Below are 22,714 nucleotides of genomic sequence, written 5' to 3'. Positions count from 1 at the left end.
AATGTTTTCTCTGATATGTGGACACTGGTCCATAACGGGTAGGGAGGGGAGAGCATGGGAAGAACTTTAGATAACGCAAAGGGGAGGGAGGGAGAGGGAAGGGGCATGGGTGTAAGAAAGATGGTGGAATAAAATGGACATCATTATCCTAAGTACACTCATGAAGACGCTAATGATGTGACTTTACTTTGTGTACAACCAGAGACATGAAAAATTGAGTTCTATATGTGTACTATGAATTGAAATGCATTCTGCTGTCATGTATAACTAATTAGAATAAATAAATAATTTTTTAAAAAGCTTCTGTTTGTTGATCTTATCTATTGGTGAGTCATTATTTTTAACTTTCCTTTAGTTCTTTGGATATGCTTTTTTTCATCCTCTATGAACATATTTATAATACTTGATTTAAATCAAGTCTTTGTTCAGTTAAGCCCAATGTTCACACTTTTGTAGGGACAGTGTATGTAAACTACTTTTTCCCTTATTTATAAATCATATTTTTCTGTTTCTTTGCATTTTGTGTGACTTTTTGTTTAAGTCTTGACACTTTGAATAACATAATATGGCAACTCTAGAAATCATATTCCCCTCTCCACCATGATTTGTTGTTCATTTAGTTCCTTTATAGGACCACTTCTGTAAAGTCTGTATTCTTAGTTGTGGGTAATCAGTAAAGTTTCTCCTTGCGTAATTTGTGTTTAGCTAATAATTAGAGATTTTCTTAAATGCTTTGAACCGATAAGTCTCCAAGCCTTTGCTGAGAGGCTGGGTGTATTAGCCTTCAATATCCCAAATATCCCAGTTGGTGGTTTGCTACTCTTGTTTAACCTGTACTTTCTGCTTGAATTGAACCTCAAGGTCAACTGGAAGTGGGAGATTAGGCCTTTTCAGATGTTTCCTGAATATGTACAGTCCTGCATGTATGCATAGCATTCTGGAGTCCTAGGAATAGGTCAGAAATTTTTGAGAAAACTTATGTACTTACATTTCCCATTATCCTATTTATTTACTTACTTGGTGAGCTTCTTTTTTTAGGGGGAGAAGGGGTTTACCAAGATTAAACTCAGAGATGCTTGACCACTGAGCCACATCCCCAATCCTATTTTATATATTATTTAGAGACAGGGTCTCACTGACTTGCTTAGTGCCTTGCTTTTGCTGAGGCTGGCTTTGAACTCACAATCCTCCTTCCTCAGCCTCCTGAACTGTTGGAATTACAGGCAAGCCCCACTGTGCCCAGTTTGGTTAGCTTCTTGATAGTCCCCACTGATTTCACCACTTCAGGAAGCTGTGATGCTAAGCAATTGCAATGGATTGTTTTCAACAAATGCCCTGGCAATAGGGCTACTTCACAGCAAGATCTGAGCCAGGTCAAATAAAGGCAAGCACTGAGAATGGAACTTTTCAAGGTGCTGTTAGGTCAAATGATGACTGTTTTCTGAGGATGGGGCTTTTGAGGGGACCTACATCCATTCTTTTTTCTCCAGTAGCTGCTAGTCTGCTGGTTTTCAAAGAAAACTGCCATAGTTTTAAGGCCACAGTGAGCCTACAGTTTTCAACAAGATGCAGTACTTTTTCTTGAATAAAAACTTCTTGTATTGTTGCAAGCCTTTGGTTTATTCAGTTTAGGCACTGACAGCAAAGTGTACAGTTGTGTTGCTTCCTTTTCTCCCAGTGGTAACCAGCACAGCACTGTATAAAAATTAGTAATTGAAAGAGAGAATCTGTCAACAAAGATGAAAGTGCAGCAAAAACAAAAACAAAAACAAACAAACAAAAAGGTTAAGGATAGAATTGAAGTGAAATTCGAATGGAATATAAAGGAAATATAAAAGAAATGGACAACTCAGAGATTGTGACTTTCTGGATATGAAGCCAGCAGAATATACTAAATAAGAAACTGAAATGAAGAGGACAAAAAGGATGAGGATGTCCCTGAGGACATCAACAAAAACAAAGCAAAATAAATAACATTAAAGGAACTCTTTGAGATATTGCATGACATTAGTAGCACAAAGAATAACGTGCTGAGAGTAATCCAAATATGATGCTTTGCCAAGGCACAGAAATTTGGGGTATATGAGTTACACTGGAAGACAAGCACTGTTTAACTTAACTCTTGATTTTTTATTTTTTATTTTTATTTTTTAGGTATAGATGAACACAACACAATACCTTTATTTATTTATTTATTTTTATGTGGTGGTGAGGATCGAACCAGAGTCCCGCCTGTGCTAGGCAAGCGCTCTACCACTGAGCTACAATCCCAGCCCCAACTCTTGATATGCTTTAACAACAAAAAAATACTTTAATTCTCAATGTTTGTATTGTTTTAAATTGCATTAACTCAATAAATTGTATTAACTCAATAGTTTTCCATTTTTTAAATTTCCGTATACATTTCTAACTACCATTTACAAAGATTCAAGTTTTTTTTTAACGTATTTGCGAAATTTAAAAGGTCATGTAACAATCTTTTAACTTTTTCCCATTGATTCTTGAGGAAGTCTGGAATGGTTTAGTATTTCCACCATCCAGAACTACCATGCAAATGAGGACTGCATATCTTTGGATGTATAATATATAAGTAATATGCATGCAATATATATTAAATGTAAATGCAAAATCGTCAGTTTAGGGTAGACAACATATGATGACAACAAACCATTTAGTAGTAATTCTAAAATAAAATTTTTTTTCACTCTGAGATTCTTTTTGGGTATAAACGACTGGAAATGAGCTCCTGGGGGCCGATGAAGAAACTGAGGCACGCGGAGATCAGGCCTCGCCCGCAGCTCCAGGAGCGCGCACCATGCACGCCCCGCTGTCTGCAAAACCCGCAGGGTGCGCACCGGAGCCCGGCTTCCCGAGTGGAGGAGGCGGTGCGGGCGGCGGCTGGAGCGGCGGGCCACGCACGGCGGCGGCGGGAGCGGCCGGGCACGCACGGCGACGGCGGCGGCGGGAGCCCTGGCCACGCACGGCGGTGGGATCGGGATCCCGGCCACGCAGGGCCACGGCGGCGGGAGCAGGAGCCGGGCGCACACTGCGGCGGCGGCGGCGGCGGGAGCGGCGGGAGCTGTGGCGACGGCGGATGGCCCAGAGCTGATCTATGCGGCGCTTGGAAGGGCTGTGTCTGCGGCGGCGGCGGCGGCGGCGGGGCCCTGCCCGCGAGCGGAGCGGGGACAAGATGAAGTACCAGAAATACCTGACGGTGCTGCAGATGGCCATCGGTGTCACCCCCTCCAACCGCGGCAGCCTCCTGCCGCTCAAGAGGAAGCTGTGGTGAGGGAGGGCGCGGCGCGCGCGGGCGCAGAGCCCCAGCGGGACCGGGCGCGGGGCGCGGGGCGCGGGGCGTGGGGCGGGAGCCGGGCCGGGGCAGGGGCGGGCCAGTGGCCAGGCCGCGGTGACCCGGCCGACGGTGCTCGGAGAGCGCGGGGTGCAGCAGCGGTTTCAATCTCCCAGGGCCGAGCGCCGCCACGACCCTCACGGTGCCCAACGACACGTAGAGCTGCGCGCTGCAGCGAGCTAGCTGCAGGGACCTGCCGGTTGCTGGCACTGGACCGGGCCTCCCTCCCTGTCTGTCCTTTTAGCTCCATACCGGCGAGTTGTGACTCCAAATTTCAAGCCAGGCTTTCTTGGCATACAGACACCAATTTATTATCTTTGTGTATACGTTCTCTGTTTTTTTCCCCAAATCCATCTGCTCTTGAGTACATAGTAAAAATGAATTGTTCCCACGGTAGGGGAAATAAATTGTGAGATTAGAATTGCATTGTCAGAGACTATTATTTTATTTGCATGTTTTCTGGTTCCTTCGACCTGGAAATTGTTATTGAGGTAACAGAAAAAGAACGCCCTTAATGAAAATATCTGGAAGTTAACCAGACCTGGTTTATATAGTTGATTATCTCTGATTGCATGTCGCATTTTGTTAGTTTTTAAATTGCCATATCGCAGCCCCAGTGGCCACCTAGGCATTCTAGTGGCTTGAGATGTAGATTTAAGGTTTTATCACAGAAGAAATAAGTAAAGGGAAGGTGATTACAAAAAAAAAAAAAAGAGGCCAATAATTGTGATAGTTATTGATGGTTACTAATTAAAATTACTGGTCAGTGCTATTCATAAAGGTTTTGTTTTATTCCATTGAACATAGTTAATTCGATCCTAAGGTTGTAGAGAAAGGAAGGGAGGCTGCTTTTTAGGTATTTGGGAAAATTAATTTCTGCTGTATCAAAAATTAATGATCCAAGATCTTTAAAGGTTGATCAGTGAGAAAAAGATGGGTTAAAAAAAAAAAAGAAGCCTAATAGTAGTCACTTTTGGAGGGAAGGCAACAAATGTGAGCACCAAAGTTCAAATTTCATCTCTGTCACGTGCTGTGTGACACTAAGCAAGTTACCAGAGTATCTGTTTCTTCCCCTGTAAAATGAGAATCTTGTTATCTCCCTCAGGTATAATACACAGATCAATTCTGATAATGAATATAACATGTCTACTCCTGTGCCTGGCTGAATAATAGATGCTTAGTAAACATTAGTATCTTCCTCCTTGCCCTACCACCATTTTTTTTATTCTAAAGAAGATATTTTAATTTGATGAATAGAAAGGAATAACACATAGAAGACTAGCGTAGTAAAAACTGAATAAAATGTCTATGAGGGTTGGTTATATAGCTCAGTGGTAGAGTGCTCACCTAGCCTGTACAAGGCCTTGGGTTTAATCCCAGCACCACAATAAACAAATGAACAAACAAACAAGTATAGGTCACTCCTGTGAAGGAACGCAAAGTAATATTTAAAGATGATTTATCAGATTGATGGTGAACACCAGCAGTCTTACCCATACCCTGCATTTCTCCTGATACCTAACACACTATTTATTTATTTATTTATTTATTTTTATTGGTTGTTCAAAACATTACAAAGCTCATGACATATCATCTTTCATACATTTGATTCAAGTGGGTCACACTATTTATTTTTTACTTATTTTTCATGTATGTTGTTTCTTTCTCTCCATCAAAATGTAACTTGCATGAGGGAGGACTTTTGTCTATTTGGTCCATGACGAAATCCCCTACAATTGATATTTGGCACAAAATAGCATCTCAATAAATATTTGTTGAGTAAATGGAGAAGTGAATTCTTACTTAAAAATGAATTCTTAATAATGTGTGGCTGAGAATGACCATTAAAGAAATCAGTTTTCTTTATGCTCACTTTAAAGAGATACAAGAATAATATTTAAGAAGCTCCTAGCCATGAATATTAGCAACATTAAATCACAAAGTTAAGAAACTAAATTTACTCTTTCTCATCATTTGGAGCACTGTTTCTTTTAATACATTTCCCAAACACAGAATTTGTGAAGAGAGGCTCTAAGGAAATAAAATTCAGGTAATATTTGTACTGTAATGATTTCACATGGAAGCAGACAATAAATTTGGACCAGGGATAAAAACCATCCTATTAAGAGATGGTCTGCAAAAATCTGGTGGATTTTGTGTAACCTTTTTCATAATCTTAGATGAGTGTTTCAGAGTTTCCACTGAATGCTAATTTGCAAAGCTTAATCTAGTTTTTGCAGAGGAAAAAATGAAGAGCATACTCTACAAAAACTCTGTTATGGGTAGTACTTCTCAACACAATTGGAGAGTACTTTTCTTTTAAATTGGTCCACTTATCTCTTATTTCCTCTGGAATTTTTTTCTAGATAGCATTTTAATTTTGTCAATATCATCATAATTGCACATGGAGAATTTGAGATATAAAGCACTGTTACATGGTTAGAAGATAAGAAGATGTAGGTTCCAACTCCAGAGTGGTGGGGACCTGTAGCAGACACCAGCAACTTGTGTCAAACCTTGGAATGCACCAGCATCTGCCCATTTATAAAATATGAGGTCATACTATGAAAATTGTGATATATATGAAGATTTGTATGGATATGTTTATGAAAATTTGAATTCTCTCTCTGTTTCTCTCTTTAAATTATTGTAGTCTGCACTAAAAGACGTGGGCTTGCAAAGCTTATACCAGTATAAAAGATGGGACGGGATGATCTAGTGCTTTGTTCCCACACTTCATCTAGTTTGGGCATTGGTGACCATCAACTTTCTTTTGTGCAGTGTTCCCTGTTTTTCTACTGGACTCCTGAAATCCCTTAAGAAGTATCATATTTTACAGACCAATTTATGTGGAAACTGAAATAAACAGACCCATGTGCGTTGGTGGAGCCTATAAGAACCCTCTTCTGCTTGTCCTCTCTTTTCCTTGTCTCCTAGAGACAGAAGTAGGAGTGCATGCAGTGTTTGGTTCTGAATCATCACTGTTTAGGAACCCAGAGGAAGGCCTGCTACCTCTACCCCAGATGGGTAGAAGTTGCTTCAGCCTACTGTCTTCCTTTGGGGGTTTCCTGTGATTACCAATTATGAAAAGCAGTAGGATATTGTATTTGCTAGGGTTGCTGGAACAGATGACCACAGATTTGGTGGCCTTAAACAACAGAAATTTTTCATTTCACAGTTCTGGAGGCCAGAGGCCCAAAGTCAAGGTGTCAGTAGGGCCACACTCCCTTGAGGGCTCTAGGGGAGATCCTTCCTTGCCTCTTCCTGCTCCTGGTAGCTCTTTGTGGCCACATTCCTCCAGTCTCTGCCTCCATCTTTACATGTCCTTTTCTTCTGCATCTGTCTTCTCTTCTGTCTCTTATAAGGATATTTGTCATTGGATTCAGGACCACCTGAATAATCTAGGATGATCTCATCTCAAGATCTTTAACTTAATTACATCTGCAAAGTCTCTTTTTCTAAATAAGGTGACATTCTAAATAAGGTGACAGTCACCCTGCTCTTCAGCAGGTTTGGTAAGAGTCATATAATAATCCTATCTATTCTGAAACATGAAAAAAAATTTAATAATAATGGTATGGTTGTCAACTGTCTTTTAATTTTTGCACCAAGTGTTTTTAGGAGTGTTTACACTGACCTGAGGTAGAAGAGAAGGGGTTGTCATTTGATTTTTTTCATCTTATAAAAAGATTTTTTGTGGTTATTTGAGTCAGTGATTACTGAAAGCCATGCAGCATCAATGTACTGATTCAAGTAGCCATCCAATAATCAGATTTTGAAAGTGTTCAAAGCTACTGTTCATTAAGCTATTATTAGCAACCTATAGAAGTGCTTTGCAAGCATCCTGTCATTTAACTTATAGCATCCCTGTGAGGTAGGTGCTGTATTTTCCCAGTCTACAAATAAGGTTATTGACTTGCCCAGAGTCAGCAGGTTTTATGCTGGTTATTGGATTAAAAGACAATGGAGGAGGAGGATGATAGTGTAGGAGGAGAGAATAGCTGAAAATAGGTGTAAGGACCCAGTAGTATTAGTTTCTTCATGGGTGTTATATGGACCACTCATGTGTCACACAGGTCTGCCTGCTGGGATGTGAAGGGCTCTAATATCCAAGTCCTTTTGTAGTTTCATAATGAGCAAATTATAGATGATTACACACATTATTATTTACAAGTGCAACTAAAGACTATTTGCTATTAATCTAATAAGTGAATCATTAAGGTTTCTAAAGTCTGATACTTAAAAACAGAAGTTAGCATTTTGCTATCTTCTATGAAAGTGTCCTTAGAAGGAGTCAGTGTCTTTTTAAAGTCAGCTGCACTTCTGTTCTTAGCAGTATGCCAATGCTCTTGTTCTTACACTGTTGTTTGGGATTCCCCTCTTTGGGGAAGGATGCTTTGCTGTCACTCATTAGCATTGTCTTGACTCTTGGTGGTGTCTGTCAACTGCTGATAATTTAAACTTCATATCTTATAGAAGCATTGCCACTTTATGAATAGTTTGGTTCTTGCATAACTGCTTCATTTTTACCATCTTGCTGATTTATTTTTGCCCCATTCTTTGTTGTTATTGAATTATTTTCTACTGGAAATTTGAAATGGAATAGAAGGAATACACAAATACAAGGATATCTAATACTCCCCTTGGGCATCAGCTTTGCAAGGATGGGGAGCAGGAGGGCATTCCAGCAGAGGGAGAGTCTGGGAGGGATGGTTGCAGAATGTAAGGAGTTGTGTGCTGTGTATTTTGGATGAGTGAATTTTTTAGATTTCTGTTGGGTTTCAAGGACTTTGCAATGCTGTATTGAAGGTTTAGCAGTCTGTACCTGGATGGCAGCCAGCAACAGGCCAGACGTTTGCAAGTGTAGGTGTGACATGATTGATAGGGTTGGATTGGTGTTTACCTTTCCCCTTGTGTCCTCGAAATGGGGAATGTACACACAAGGAACAAGAACTAAGTGGTAAACAATTTACTGGGTTGTTAATATCTGGGCAGGTGCCAGTTATCACCCACATGAGGACCTTCCAGGAAGCCATGCTGAAGCAGATTGGCCTTCAAGCCCAAGAGGGGATGGTCCTCTCTTTTCTCAGAAGCTAAGAGGGTGGACCCTGGCCTAATAATGTCAGGCAAAGAGAATGGAAATGAACAAAAGGAGACCTGACTCCTGGGGTGAGCCTTACCAGGACATGTTTATTCTGTGGAAGCAGGAAGTGAGATGAGAGGCTGGACCCTGGATTTTTACCTTATGGGCACATTGGCCTGGCCCACCAGTAAAACATGGTCCCCTGAGAAACATAGGAAGAGATTGGAGAGAGAGAGAGAGAGAGAGAGAGAGAGAGAGAGAGAGAGATTGATTTTCTCCCCAACGTCCCTTTATGGATGATAAAATGAAATGAAGAATTTAGAAAACTTCACTGTAAGCTAAATATTGATTTCCCCTTAATTCAAGAGAAAACACAAGGTGCTTATAACTCAGTTCCTAAACATATTTCCCTGACATTAAAGGTCATTCCCTGAAATATTTGGGGAACTATTCCCAAAGTCTGTTATTCAGTTCAGATTCATACCATCAGGGGTGGGGGAGGGTGATCCCTTGGGATTAGAAAACTCCTACTGTACATCTGGGGGAACTGTCCTTGGTGGCTTTCTGTAACCAAGTACAGTTCTTCTTACCTGAGTTGTAGATATGCCCCTGTATTCCGTGAGTGTCCAACAGAAACCTGTTGTATAATGTCAAATCGAAGTAAACATGTTGATCTCCCCAGAACCCCTCTTTTCTTTTTTTTTTTTTTAAAGAGAGAGTGAGAGAGGAGAGAGAGAGAGAGAGAAAATTTTTTTTAATATTTATTTTTTAGTTCTCGGCGGACACAACATCTTTGTTGGTGTGTGGTGCTGAGGATCGAACCCAGGCCGCACGCATGCGAGGCGAGCGCGCTACCACTTGAGCCACAGCCCCAGCCCCCAGGACCCCTCTTTTCAAAGACAATAATCAACAAAGGAGAAGCAAAACCTTAAATTCTACCTATAAGACCATTTCTTAAACTGGAGTTAACATTCTCCACAGTTATCTGGATCAATGTTTATTCTTTTCTTTATTCCCCACCAAGGAAAGGGAGCTGGTCATTATTGAACCATGCTTTTTAACAATTGGCCTCTCACCTTCAAAGAGACTTGGTTAAAGCTTATAAATGAATGACACTACCGTGGAGGAGCCTTAACCAATTCCATCCTCTTTGGGGGACCATAAGCAGGTGGGTCCAGAGGATCTTCACCTGGTATTTATCTATTCTGCTCATCTGGTTATTAAATACTTTTATTATGATCCTGGTGGGAAAGGGTTTGGTCCATTCTTCTAGTTATATTTATGATTTTTTAGCCTTGTCATTGGATTTAGTATTATATTGAGTTTATTCTGATAAATGTCTTGGCTGCCTGCCATTTGTAAAATTTGGTGTAAGCTCTAGGTTTTAAGCTTATAGGTTTGAAGAAAAGGGAAAATAGTGATGCCTATTAAAGTCAGATGAGAGAAAATCTTATGAAAAATATTAGCCAGATGATTTCATCAAAAGAGTGAACATTATGTTTACATTCACTTCCTAAAATATGACCATATGATTTAACCAGTGCCATCAAAATAAAGTGAGAGAGAAGAAATAAAAGAAAAAAATTGACATGTGTATTGTTTTATAATTCTTTCCAATATGTCCTCTTTTGAATAAGTTCATTTAAAAACTTAAGTTTATTTTAATTTATCTATAAAAACTTAAAATTGTACATATTTATGAAGTATCATATGATGTTCTGTTACATGTATATGTTGTATAATGTCAAATCAAATTAAACATGTTGATCTCCTCATTTATTATTTATTTATGGTGAAAACATTCAAAATCCTTTCTTCTAGCTTTTTTTTGAAATATTCAGTACATGGTTGTTACCTGTAGTCACTCTGCTGTGCACATTAGGACTTGTGAACCTTAGTGCCTGTTGATCAACCTTTCCCCATTGCTCCTTGTTCAACTCTCCTCACCCTCTGGTAACGACCATTCTGTTCTCAATTTCTATGAGATCAACATTTTATATTGCAGTGTGAGATCATGTGGAACTTATCTTTCTGTGTCTGGCTTACTTTACTTAATGATCTCTGCTTGTATCTATGTTGTTTTCGATAACAAGCTTTTATTCTTTTTTATGGCTGAATGGTATTCCATTATGTGCCTTACACATTTCCTTTGTCCATGGGTTGGTGAACATTAGATAGTTTCCCTTCCCTGACTATTGTGAATAGTGCTGCCATGAGCATGGGAGGGCAGCTGTCTCTTCAACATACTGATTTCATTTCTTTTGGATATATACCCAGGAGTGGGATTGCTGGATCATATGGTAGTTGTATTTAAAAATTTTTTAAAGAAGCTCCATAGTGTTTTCCATAATGGCTGTATTAATTTGCATTCCCACCAAGAACGTGCAGGGGCTCCCTGTTCTCCACATCATTGCCAGCGCTTGTTATCTTCAGTCATTTTGGTCACAGCCTTTCTTACTGGGATGAGGTCATGATTGCATTTCTCTGACAAACAAAATGTTGAACATTTTTTTCATGTATCTGTTGGCCATTTGGTATGTTTTTTTTTCCAGAAAATTTTCTATTTAGGTCTATTGTCCATTCTATTTTGTTTGTGTTTTTTGAGGAGGGGTCTCATTGCACTGCCCAAGCTGATCTTGAACTTGTTGGCTTAAGCAATCTCCTGCCTCAGCCTCCCCAGTAGTTGGCATTACAGGTGTACAATACCACACCCATCTTTTTAATTGGGCCATTTATTTGTTTGTTTTTTTGCTCTTGAGTTTTGGGAATTCTCTATATATTCTAGATATTAACTCCTTGTCAGATGTATGCTGTATAGATATTTTCTCCCATCTGTGGGTAGTCTCTTTACTCCTTGATCGTTTCTTTTCCTGTACAGAAAGTTTTTAGTTTGATGTATCCCATTTGTTTATTTTTTCATTTTGTTTCCTGTACTTTTGGAGTCTTGTCCAAAAATTCTTTGCCCATTCCAACGTGCTGAAACATTTCCCTTTGAATAAAGTTCTTTATTGTTTTTGTGGAAGCTTTTAACTCTGCAGAAAGGAAAATAGGGTTGTAAAGTGTGCTTCTTTTTATATTGAGAATCATGAAAAAGGTAGCATTAAATTTATACTTTGGGATCTGAATCAAAGTGAGAAAATTCAATTAAATAAAAAAAAGTTAATTAAAAAGCTTCAGTAAAATTAATGATGTCTAAATGAAGGTAAAGAATGCTTCTGTGGGCCTGCATTTTTTTGGGGGGGGGGACGGGGGTTACTGGGGATTGAACTCAGGGGCACTCGACCACTGAGCCACATCCCCAGCCCTATTTTATATTCTATTTAGAGACAGGGTCTCACTGAGTTGCTTAGCACCTTACTTTTGCTGAGGCTGGCTTTGAACTCACAATCCTGTCTCAGCCCCCCAGGCTGCTGGGATTAGGGTGTGCGCCACTATTCCGGGTGGACCTGCATTTTTGAGAATTCTGAAATGTAGCTAGTAGATAGAGGTAGGTGGACTGAGAGAAAACCTTACAGAATCACTGTCCAGAGCATGCGCAGGAGACCCTTGCAAAGGTGGGGTGGATAGATTGAAAAAGCATCAACAGACAGCAGATGGGGACACTTGGGAAATGAATTACATGTGATATGCTGGGTTGGCTCAGCCCCTGATCCTCACTGTTTGTGCCAAGTAGAGCATAGTGGTGCTGCTTTCTCACCTCCTTAAATATTGACTGTGGGCACCAGGCCAGAGCCAGGGCTGTTCCCAAGGAGCTACTGAATCCTGCTAACCCAAAGAAGTTTCCTCACAGACCCCCAGTACCCCATGCTATCTCTCTGCCAGAGTCACTGAAGGCAGGTACAGTAGATGCCACAGGAGGAAAATAGATGTTCTCCAGGACAAATATAAGTGGACAGTATAAGTCACCAAACAGTGGGAGAAACCAGCACCTTGAGAATTACCAAACTGAAAGAACAGAGGAACTAATCCCTGAGAAAATAGAAGAGCATCAGATTAACAGTTATTTTCAGAAAGTTGCAAAAGAACATTCAATCATGAAGTCTAGGCACTTTGAAACTTTAATTTTCTCACTGATGGAAAGGAGACTAGTTGAATTGTCAAAACTGATAATCCAGTCAGCAATTTGGAGGAGTAAGCTAAAGAATCCAAGAAGAGCAAAGGTAAATTGGTAGAGTAAATGAGAAGTTAGGAACGTGGAAACTTTCCAAGGGGAAGGCTGGCTTTAGTAGGAGTGTGGTGGTGCTGTGAGAGAAGGGCCATGAAGATGCATTAATGCCGTTTATTATTTAGAAGAGGTGACAATATTGATGAACCTAGGTGTTGACAGGAAAATATGCTCTCCATGTCCTTACACATCACCTCAGTACTGAAAACACACACACTTTTCTCCTTGTCATTGTTCCCTAAACAATTTAGTGTTACAAGTATTTACATATCATTTATGTTGGGTATTATAAAGCACGAAGAGATAATTTAAAGTATGAGACGGTCTACATAGGTCATATGCAAATACTTCACCTTTTATCTACTTTTTCCTGATACTGAGGATAGAACCCAGGGATTCTACACCCCCAACCCTTTCTGTTTTTAATTTTGTGACAGGGTCTCGCTAAGCTGTCCAGGCTGACCTCAAATTTACAATCCTCAGCTTCCTGAGTAGCTGGGATTATAGCCCCGAACCACTGCGTCTGGCATAGCCATGTTATATAAAGGAGTTGCATATCCACAGATTTGATATCCAAAGGGGATTCTGGAGCCAATCCCCCATGGATACCAAGTGACAACTCTGTGTGTGTGTGTGTGTGTGTGTGTATTAGCTAGTGTGTGTGCCCTAATAATATGTGTAACTTTCAAACTACTAACTGGAGAGGGAAATCAGTCATAGAGCAGTTGGGGACAAGAAAACTCCATCATATTAATAAGGCAGAAAAATAAGAAAGCATTTATAATGGGAATAAAACATAGAAAAAGATGATAGTAATAAATCTAAACATATAAATAAGCATAATTTGAATGGATTAAGTGCATCTCCAAAGATATTTACTCTCAGATTGGGTGAAGAAAAAAAACCACTCTAGCTACATGCCAAGACGTAAAGGTACAACTTAAGGAAAAAAAAAAAAAAAGACAGACTTGGAAAGGTTGAAAACATAGGCACACAAAAAGATAAACTAGATAAACCTAGAAATGTAAATGGGGGCCATGCACTGTAGTGCAGACTTGCAATCCCAGCAAGGGGGCTGGGATTGAGAGGCTGAGGCAGATTGAGAGGCTGAGGCAGGAGGATCATGAGTTCAAAGCCAGCCTCAGCAATTTAGCAAGGTCCTGAGCAACTTAGTGAAACCTGTCTCAAAACATAAAAAGGGCTGGGAATGTGATTCAGTGGGTAAGGACCCCTGGGTTCAATCTCTGGTACCAAAAAAAAAATGTAGATGGGGGAAATTATCAATAGATAAAATAGCATAAAATTATCACCACATAAAATAGCTCTAAAATAGCATAAAATGAAGGTAAAATTGATCATTGGCACAAGAACTTTCTATATGATAAAACATTAAATCCCTACGAAAATTTGAATAATAAACATTAAGGCATCTAATCAGAAAGATTTGAAATGTAGAAAGCAAACACCTAACAGACTGACAAAGATTAATTGACAAATCCCTCTTTTTCATGGGAAACTCCACAATAGTCCTTTTTATACAAATCATCAGTTCAGCAAGACAAAAGTATAATGAAGAACACAGAAAAGTTGAGTTATAAAATAATTAAAAGATAGAGTTGCCCTTGTATTTAATGATTAACCCAGTGCACATTCTCATACACTGTTGGTAGAAGTATAAATTGGCAAATTTTGGAAGTCAGTGCCTGTTAACATTTAGAAATCTTCTACCCCTACCCCTGCATTTCCACTTAGGATTCTTTCCTAAGTAAGTATTGAATTTGTCTACAAATATTGTCATGGGTATTTGTTGCTTTAAGACTTAATAGCAGGGGCTGGGGTTATAGCTCAGCAGTAGAGTGCTTGCCTCGCACATGTAAGGCACTGGGTTCGATCCTCAGCACCACATAAAAATAAATAAAGTAAATATATTTAAAAAAAAGATTTAATAGCAAACATTTGAAAGCAAAATAAATGCTCCTCAGCAGGGAAGTGATTGATAAATGATGTTACATCTGTATCATAAAATACTGTTTAGTCATTAAAAAGAAATTGTTCTACATGGGTTATTGTGGTTATTATGGTTATTGTGGTTATTATGCAAGTCATATTAGGTGAAAAAAATATGGTGTGGGAAAATATGAATAATTTGGTCATCTTACTTAAAAATTCCAAAAGGAAATAAGCACATACATAAATAACATAAGCATTTGTCTGGGAGGTAGTAAAAGGAACTGGTAATGGTAGTTGTCTGGAAAATGGACTGAGGTTTAGGATGAGGGGGAAGGAGGCCCATTTTACTTTCCATTTTCATATCTTTCTGTACTCTTTAAATATTCTAAATATATATATATATATATATATATATATATATATATATATATTCATTCTAAATTACAGGCATACATAAACTTGTTATTTTATAATAGTCCCTCTTTTTTTTTTTTGTACTGGGGTTTGAACCTAGGGGTAATTAACTACTGAGCCACATCTTAGCCCTTTTTATTTTTCTTTTTGACACAGGGTCTCACAAAGTTGCTTAAAGCCTCGTTAAAGTTACTGAGACAGGTCTTGAACTTTCCATCCTCCTGCCTCAGCCTCTGAACTGCTAGGATTATAGGTGCTCACTACCATACCTCGCAAATATTTACTCTTATTCATATATGAATCAAGTTTATTTTGCTAGTAGTCCATTCTGTGCATCTTTTAAAAAGCAATTAGAGGCCAGTGTGGTGGCTTACACCTGTAATCCTAGCAGCTCCAGAGACTGAGACAGGAGGATTGCAAGTTCAAAGCCAGCCTCAGCAACTTAGCGGGACCCTAAACAACTTAGAGAGAACCTGTCTTAAAATTTGAAAATAAATAAACAAATAAATAAAAAGGAATGAGGATGTGACTCAGTGGTCGAGTGCCCCTGAGTTCAATCCCGGGTACCCCCTACCCCCCAAAAAAAAAGGGAAAAAGAAAAAGGAGTTAGAGCTTACAGGCTATGTCTTATGTTATCCCATCTGGTCAACACTTGAAGTATAAAAAAATTAAGAAGTAACAAGGGTTGAAAATTATATGAACATGGACTGCATTATGAATAGGAAATTCCATTACTATATGAAGAAATTGACTTTCATAAACCGTATTTAGAAATCATTCCCATTGCTTTATACATTTTGTCATCTCTAAGAAAATAATTGACAGAACAGTTTCCTTGCAGGTGCCCAGAGCATCTTCTCTCTGACTAGTTTGTTCTAACGCTGCCACCCAGTAGTGACGCAGCAATAAGAGAGCATGTGTCAGTTCTGTGTTTTTATGTATGAACATGTATCCCAGTGTACACTCCATAGATAGATAGCTTAGATTATTTGCTATTTCTTCTTATCTGTGGTTTTTTATTCCAAAATCATGGTGAATTATTGACTGTCATGTTTAAATTTGGAGGAGTTATTTTCATGCTTAACAAAAGCATGCTGAACAGTATCTGTCGATCTCTCCAGTGACAGCTGACTTCTACTGGGTGTACCACGCTGAGTGCTGCTGGTTAGACCACTGTCCCAAGGGAAGCCAATGCCTGTGAGTTACCTAGGAAACCTCAGTCTAGTTGTAATTGCTTCTTTGATGGTGGCAGAGTTGACTTTTAGTGAATTTTAATGTTGGAATATTTGAACTCTTTCAGGAAGATTCCTACACTACCAGCTGCTAAGAAATATTTAGAAAGAGTATCCGATAGAATGTTTGGTGGCTCTTGGTTTTTTGGTTGAAAAAAGGAGTGTGTGTGACATTTCCAAAGCTACCCTCAAGTAAATAATGCTTACCACTAATTTTAGAAATAGGCTCACGTGTAAATCTGCCTTTCTAAGCAATTTTCCCCCTTCTTCCAGGGTTACTCCATCCTCTGAAAATCCCAATGGTGCTACTTCTAGTGTCAGCCAAGGAAAACCTTCTTTAAGACGAATTAAAGGGAGACTGCACAGAAGCAAAAGTCTTGATAGCTTCGATTTCTGTGAACTCACTGTAAGTGGACTGGTTGATACTTTTCTCATTTTTTAAGGAATGCAAAACTTTTGATTTTTTTTCCTAAAAATATAATAGTCTCATTTGGTGGTCAGCATTTTTTTTTAACTAAAAAATGGTTTAACTAACAGGTTACCAACCAGAATATTTTCTTAACTGGCATGCACAGGATATATTTATAATAAATGGTTCATAACAAAGATTCTGTTGGAAAGATGAAGATAAAGAAATTTTTCCTGAATTCTATGAGAACATGTTGAATTGAGTAGACTATCCATGTAAATTTCTTTGAATATCACAAATTCATGTTAATATGAACAGAGACTTAAGTATCTGATTAACTCCAAACACTCAGCTTTCTGGTAGTACTTGAAAGTAGTTACGCCAAAAATTATTAGGATGGATCCCAATTCAGTTAATGATTGCACTTTCTCTCTGTTCTAAGTGATTAACTCTAACAGTCATGTTTTTTTGTTCCAGGCCATGTGACATGTTTTTCCTATGGGTGTATGGTAATAAATCAATTCATGTTTCTGAAAGAACACTAACACTGTCAGGCTCCTCTCTACTAAAAGATACACTGTAATGCCGTGAAGTACATACTAGAATGCTGTCTGCTTTGAAAAAAGTTTTATTCAGATTTATGTATCATTGTTCCTTGGCAGATTAATGGATGTTTAGGATCTTTAGGAGAATGTGTGCATTTCTGCCTTTTGAGTTCTGAAAAATTCTGAATTATAAAAGTACCACTGACAAGTGTTGTTTCAAAAAATGATACCAAATTGCTATCTTTAGTATATGAAACTAAATCCTATCTGCTTTTGAGAATATGACATTTGCATCTCTTACCTATAATTGATAAAAACAAAAGCTCAGTAAATGTGAATGCTCGTTTTTCATTTGTTAAGATTTATTCTTTTTAGCAATTATTTTTACTAAAATAATTGTATTCAATTATTTTGCTTTAAAGTGTTCTTGAACACTTTTATGATACAAGACATAAGAAAGTGAAATGTGATCTATAGGAAAACACTTAACCAATAACTGAGTAAAGGAGTCAGTTTTTGCTAAGTCAACCTAACAGTGAAAGTGACTATTAGAAAACATACAATCAAGTGAATTGTTTTCAAAAGTAAAGCAATAAATTCACTGAGAAACAAATTTGAATTATGTTTTAAAAATATAAAAATGGAGGCCAGGCGAGGTGGTACACACCTATAATCCTCGTGATTCAGACGTCTGAGGCAGGAGGAACAGGAGTTCAAAGCCAGCCTCAGCAACTTAGTGAGGCCCTAAGCAACTCAGTGAGACCCTGTCTCTAATAAAATATAAAAAAGGGCCGGGGATGTGGCTCCATGGTTAAGTGCCCTGGGTTCAATCTCTGGTACCAAAAAAAACCTCAAAAGAATATAAAATTGGAAATTGAAATTTTATCAGGTTCTTTTCTCTGATGTTTGATATTATCATTACTGATACATAATCAGGTAATTAATATGACATGTTGTAAAATACATTTATTTGCTTAACCAGAATCATTCTGGTTGGAGAAAAAGTTAAAATTTGTCTAGAACATGACGAAGAAATGTCTGGGATCAGGCATGTTTTGGATTTTGAATTTTGTCATTTTTACATCTCCATAATGAGATATGTTAGGTCTTAGGTCATTTGTATTTCATTTACACTTTATATACATAGATTGAAGATAAATGTGTACAGTATTTTTAGGGTACCTGTGCTTTGACTACAACCTGTTATGTGAGGGCAAGTGTGGAATTTGCCATGTGTGGCAACGTGTTGGTGCTCTAAAAGGGATATTCAACGGTACTTTGTGTAAGGTTGCCTCCAGTTTCCCACAAATAGAAATGAATATTTAAATGATCAGAAGTTATCTTTTTATTATAATCAATATGCTTAAAAGTGATTGATAATTTATTCTTTGCCTTGTTCCATAAGACACTTTATCTGGCTAAAGTCTAAGCAAGAAAAAAAAATAGCACTATCCAGTGGATTTACCATCTACAGAATTCATTTTTTTTCTTTTTGATATTCTTTATTTTGGGGTGTTATCTCAAAAGTAAAGTCTTAGCATGAAGGAAAGGCATTTGTCATTGAGGTTAAAAAAGAGGAAAAGGGGCTGGGGATGTGGCTCAAGCGGTAGCGCGCTCCCTTGGCATGCGTGAGGCCCGGGTTCGATCCTCAGCACCACATACCAACAAAGATGTTGTGTCCGCCGAAAACTAAAAAATAAATATTAAAAATTCTAAAAAAAAAAAAAAAGAGGAAAAGTTCACAGAAGGTGGATTGCAGGCATGGTCTGTGGTTCTTGTGTGGTGGTATGTGCAGTTGTCTTCATGGACTATGTTGTTGCTTTCTATTTTGGTTTTCTACTTCTGAAGGGTGGATCAAAAGGCTGGGGACTTTGGCATGTGGTACTCCATTTCTCTTTCATTAAGGGGAATGTACTAATGAAATCTAATTATTGCAAAACTCAAGTTTTTCACTATTTGAATTCATTTTCTTAGGTTTTCACAGTAATGGTGAGGCAGCAATTTATTTTACCCTTTCAACACTTGTAGACCGTTAGACATTTTTACAATGAGTATATTCCATTTCTAGAAAAGCTATAAAATTATTTTCCAAACAATAAAAAATATTAATAAAAGAGGAGCTTAAAAGCTTGACTACTCTCACTTCCTACCAAAGTTTGTGACAGCACTAAAATATCTAAGATACTTAGGGGAATATAACATCTTGGTGTGGGACTAAAAAGATGATTTTTCCCTATATTTTAAAATTCTATCTTTTTTTTTTAAAGAAGGAAGTGCTGTGCTTTTGTATTTTTGAGAAGAAACATGGATTACACAAGGGTTTTATGGGAGGTGAAAGGTGTTTGGGAATAGAGCTCAGTGACAGAGCATTAACCTAGCAAGTACTAGGCCATTGGTTTTTATCCCAGCATCACACAAAAATCAAAAAGAATTGGCTCTCTAATGTAATTAACTTTGTAAATATAATTATGGAAAACCAAGTTTTAAAACCTAAGTCACAACAGTCTTAAGAGAAGGTACTTGGTAAAGGATCTGAAATGGCTTTCAATTATATAGGAGTAATCTTTGTTCCCTTTAGGAAATAGCTTAGGCACTATAGATCTCTTTGTAAATGTTCATCTCATTGAAAAAAGACTGAAAATTTTGTCATTTTTATACACTATTCTTACAATTAAAAAATACTAATTTAATGCATGTCTTCCTATGACTGTTGAAGTAAATAGAGATCCTTAAAATGGACAGACAGTTCATAATCTCCTCTCACGGTACATATCAAATCTGTGTCACCAACAGGATAACACATTCTTATTTTACTTTTAACTTTCCTAAATTTTCCAATATTAAAAACAACTTTTCTTGCCTTTGGAAAGGCATAGCAAGTGGGAGCAAGAGATCTACTTGCTATAGTTTCAAGGTCCCAGTTTCTGGCCGAGAACCCTCAGGTTCCAGCTGAGACTGTTGGCTTTGGTCCCAGGCATCAGATTGATGCCATTTCGCTCCTGGGTAGAAGCAATTGTTTCAGCTTTCTCTGTGGGGATTAAATGGGATGGGCATTCTAGTTCATTTTGTAAACCCTACCGCATAATTGATTGGTATCCTAGTTCACTGAGGGAGACTGGCATCTCTCCAATCTCCCTAGTTCCTTGAGACAGTGTCCGGAGATACTTGGCAAAATTTTCTTAGGCAAGTTCTGAACTGGACCAGTCTATTTCTGTAGATGTGTTTTGCCTAAAAGACCCAAGCTTTTCTTTTTGGTGGGCAAAATGCTATAGAAGTCAAGTGATAGGTTCTTTTTTCTCTGAGGTGGAAAAGTGATATACAATTCTCTATTTGTGAGGGTTTTTTTTTTTTTTTTTTTTGTACTGGGGATTGAACTCAGAGGCTCTCAACCACTGAGCCACACCCCCCAGCCCTATTTTGTACTTTATTTGGAGACAAGATCTCACTGCATTGCCTAGTGCCTCGCTTATGCTGAGTCTGGCTTTGAACTCAGGATCCTCCTACCTCGGCCTCCTGAGCTTCTGGGATTACAGGCATGTGCCATTGCGCCCAGCTCCTGTCTGCCCTGAACTTGTATATGACTTTTTTTCTTGTTATTAGTCCTTAAACAATGGAGCACAATAATCATTTACATTGCCTTAGGTATTATAAGGCTTCTAGAGATGATTTAAAATATTGAGGAGGATGTGGGAGGATATACATAGGTTATAGGCAAATAGTGTGTCATTTTATATAAGGGGTGTGAACATCACAGACATTCGTGTCCATAGAGTCCTAGAATCAAAAATCATCGGATATGATTTGGAGATGACTATATTGACAATCAATCTGAAGAAGAAATGGGATCCTTTGTCTTTAGATGTAGTTAGTGATGTTTACATTTTCAGCTACTTCCTCTGACTCTGGTGTCATTGCCTGTTGATAGAGTGATCAGGTTACATTTTTACATCTGTCCCCTCCCTTCCTTGGATTCTAAGTGTGTAGTTAAAGAATTTTAAGGGATAATTTAAAAATTTAATAGATTGCTTGAAATTTTACAGCTTTTCCTAATCAAATTTCCTCCCTAAACTAGGGGAATGAAGTCAGCTGAGTTAAGTTCATTCTATTTGAACTCTAGAATATAAACGTAAGCAATTTATTTCTTTATGTGTATAAGCCTCCATTACTGCTTGTCTTTGAAGACAGATACTACATAAAGTTTTATGCACAATAAGTAAAAATGATGATCCAGTAACAGTTTATGGGGATATTCCTTAACCTTTTGTGAAAGAAGGATTCAGTCATGATTAAGAAGCTTTTTTTTTGGGGGGGGGGGAGCAGGGCCGGGGTTGTGGTTCAGCAGTAAAGTGCTTACCCAGCACGTGCAAAGCACTGGGTTTGATCCTCAGCACCACATAAAAATAACTAAATAAAATAAAGGTATTGGGTCCAACTACAACTAAAAAAATATATTTTAAATATATTTGGCAAAAAGGATACATACTTCAAAACTTTAGAGCACTATTTGTCATAAGAGGGGAGGATGGATGATAAGGAATTACTTGGAGTGTTACTTTGAGTATACTTTTTGGCCTAATAAGTCGTAATTTGCTGCTGCCTGAATAATAGCTCTCTGGTTTTTTTGGTGATCAGTGGATTTTCATATTTGAAAAGATACTTCTTTCTCCTGACAAAGAGGAATCTCCATGAAGACTAATAGAAAACGTATGTAAGTCTATGAAGTTATCAACGATGAAAAATTTCTCCATCTCCCTCTACCTCCAAGGCCTCCAGTTGTAAGATCTGTGGGATCTAGAGGGCTGTTTTAAAACTCAGTTGCCTCTTCACTTCAACACACACTTCTTCACCTGACTTGGGTTCCTGGTTGGTGAATAAGGAGCTGGGCATTAAAAGCAAGAAAATGATGTAGGAAAGCCTGTGAAGGGATGCTGAAGGCCTGTGTGCCCAGCCTCCCAGTTCTGTGGGAGGGGCTGGCCTCTTCTGTCTGTCTCACTCTCACTGAAGTCACTCGCTCCCTCCCACCTCACCAGTAGGAGAGCTAGGAAGGAAAAGCACGAGCACTGTGGGCCCCTTCTCCTCTGGGCATACAGCTGCTTCTCGCATCCTGAGCTCCAGTGACGTGGGCAACTTTCCACTCTCTTTATATCCTCTGTCAGGGTAGGTGTTACCCCAAGGACACCAGCAGATCCCCACACTGTGCCCTCAGTTCTTAGTGCCTGTGTTCTTCCCTGATGTGTCATATATTTCAGTTACTCAGGTAAGGGAGTAGTTCTTTTATATTCACACAGATACCACGCATGACAAATTTTATGCTCATGAGATATATGTTAGTTGACATTTTCTTGACTGATCACTTTATTAACTGTGACAGCTAAGCAGAAAGAAATTTAGAGACCATTAAATATTAATATAGTTGGGCTTGAGAAGTAAGAGGATATGTAAGATAATATGACTCATTGGACATATGTTGGAGATATGTAAAATGTAACCAGCTTACTTTATCTATTGACTTTTTATAGGGAACATACATATACACTAAGAAATAAGGGGGAGATGGTGAAGGTGTT

The 22,714-nt window shown here is 38.4% G+C and overlaps 1 protein-coding gene across 1 annotated transcript; it reads left to right on the top strand.

The window, feature by feature from the left end:
* The first annotated feature begins 2,939 nt into the window (after window positions 1-2,939).
* LOC308647185 (uncharacterized protein) lies at window positions 2,940-21,855 on the top strand. The gene is made up of 3 exons (XM_081291149.1): window positions 2,940-3,285; window positions 16,467-16,599; window positions 21,780-21,855. The coding sequence occupies exons 1-3, from the start codon at window positions 3,113-3,115 to the stop codon at window positions 21,834-21,836; spliced, it is 363 nt and encodes a 120-aa protein (XP_081147275.1). The 5' UTR covers window positions 2,940-3,112; the 3' UTR covers window positions 21,837-21,855.
* The last annotated feature ends 859 nt before the right edge of the window (window positions 21,856-22,714 follow it).

This window comes from Spermophilus citellus (genome assembly GCF_964194105.1).
Source record: "Spermophilus citellus genome assembly, chromosome: 4".
Taxonomy (NCBI): Eukaryota; Metazoa; Chordata; class Mammalia; order Rodentia; family Sciuridae; genus Spermophilus; species Spermophilus citellus.
Note: the sequence above shows the minus strand (reverse complement) of the source record. Positions and strands in the feature narration are given on the sequence as shown.

What these genes read in the sequence shown, in the direction of transcription:
- LOC308647185 (XM_081291149.1), top strand. Translation starts at nt 3,113, where the DNA reads ATGCGGCGCTTGGAAGGGCTGTGTCTGCGGCGGCGGCGGCGGCGGCGG. An exon ending in CCGCTCAAGAGGAAGCTGTG is followed by an intron (nt 3,286 to 16,466) that starts GTGAGGGAGGGC and finishes CCCTTCTTCCAG; the next exon opens with GGTTACTCCATCCTCTGAAA. An exon ending in TCGATTTCTGTGAACTCACT is followed by an intron (nt 16,600 to 21,779) that starts GTAAGTGGACTG and finishes TTTGGTGATCAG; the next exon opens with TGGATTTTCATATTTGAAAA.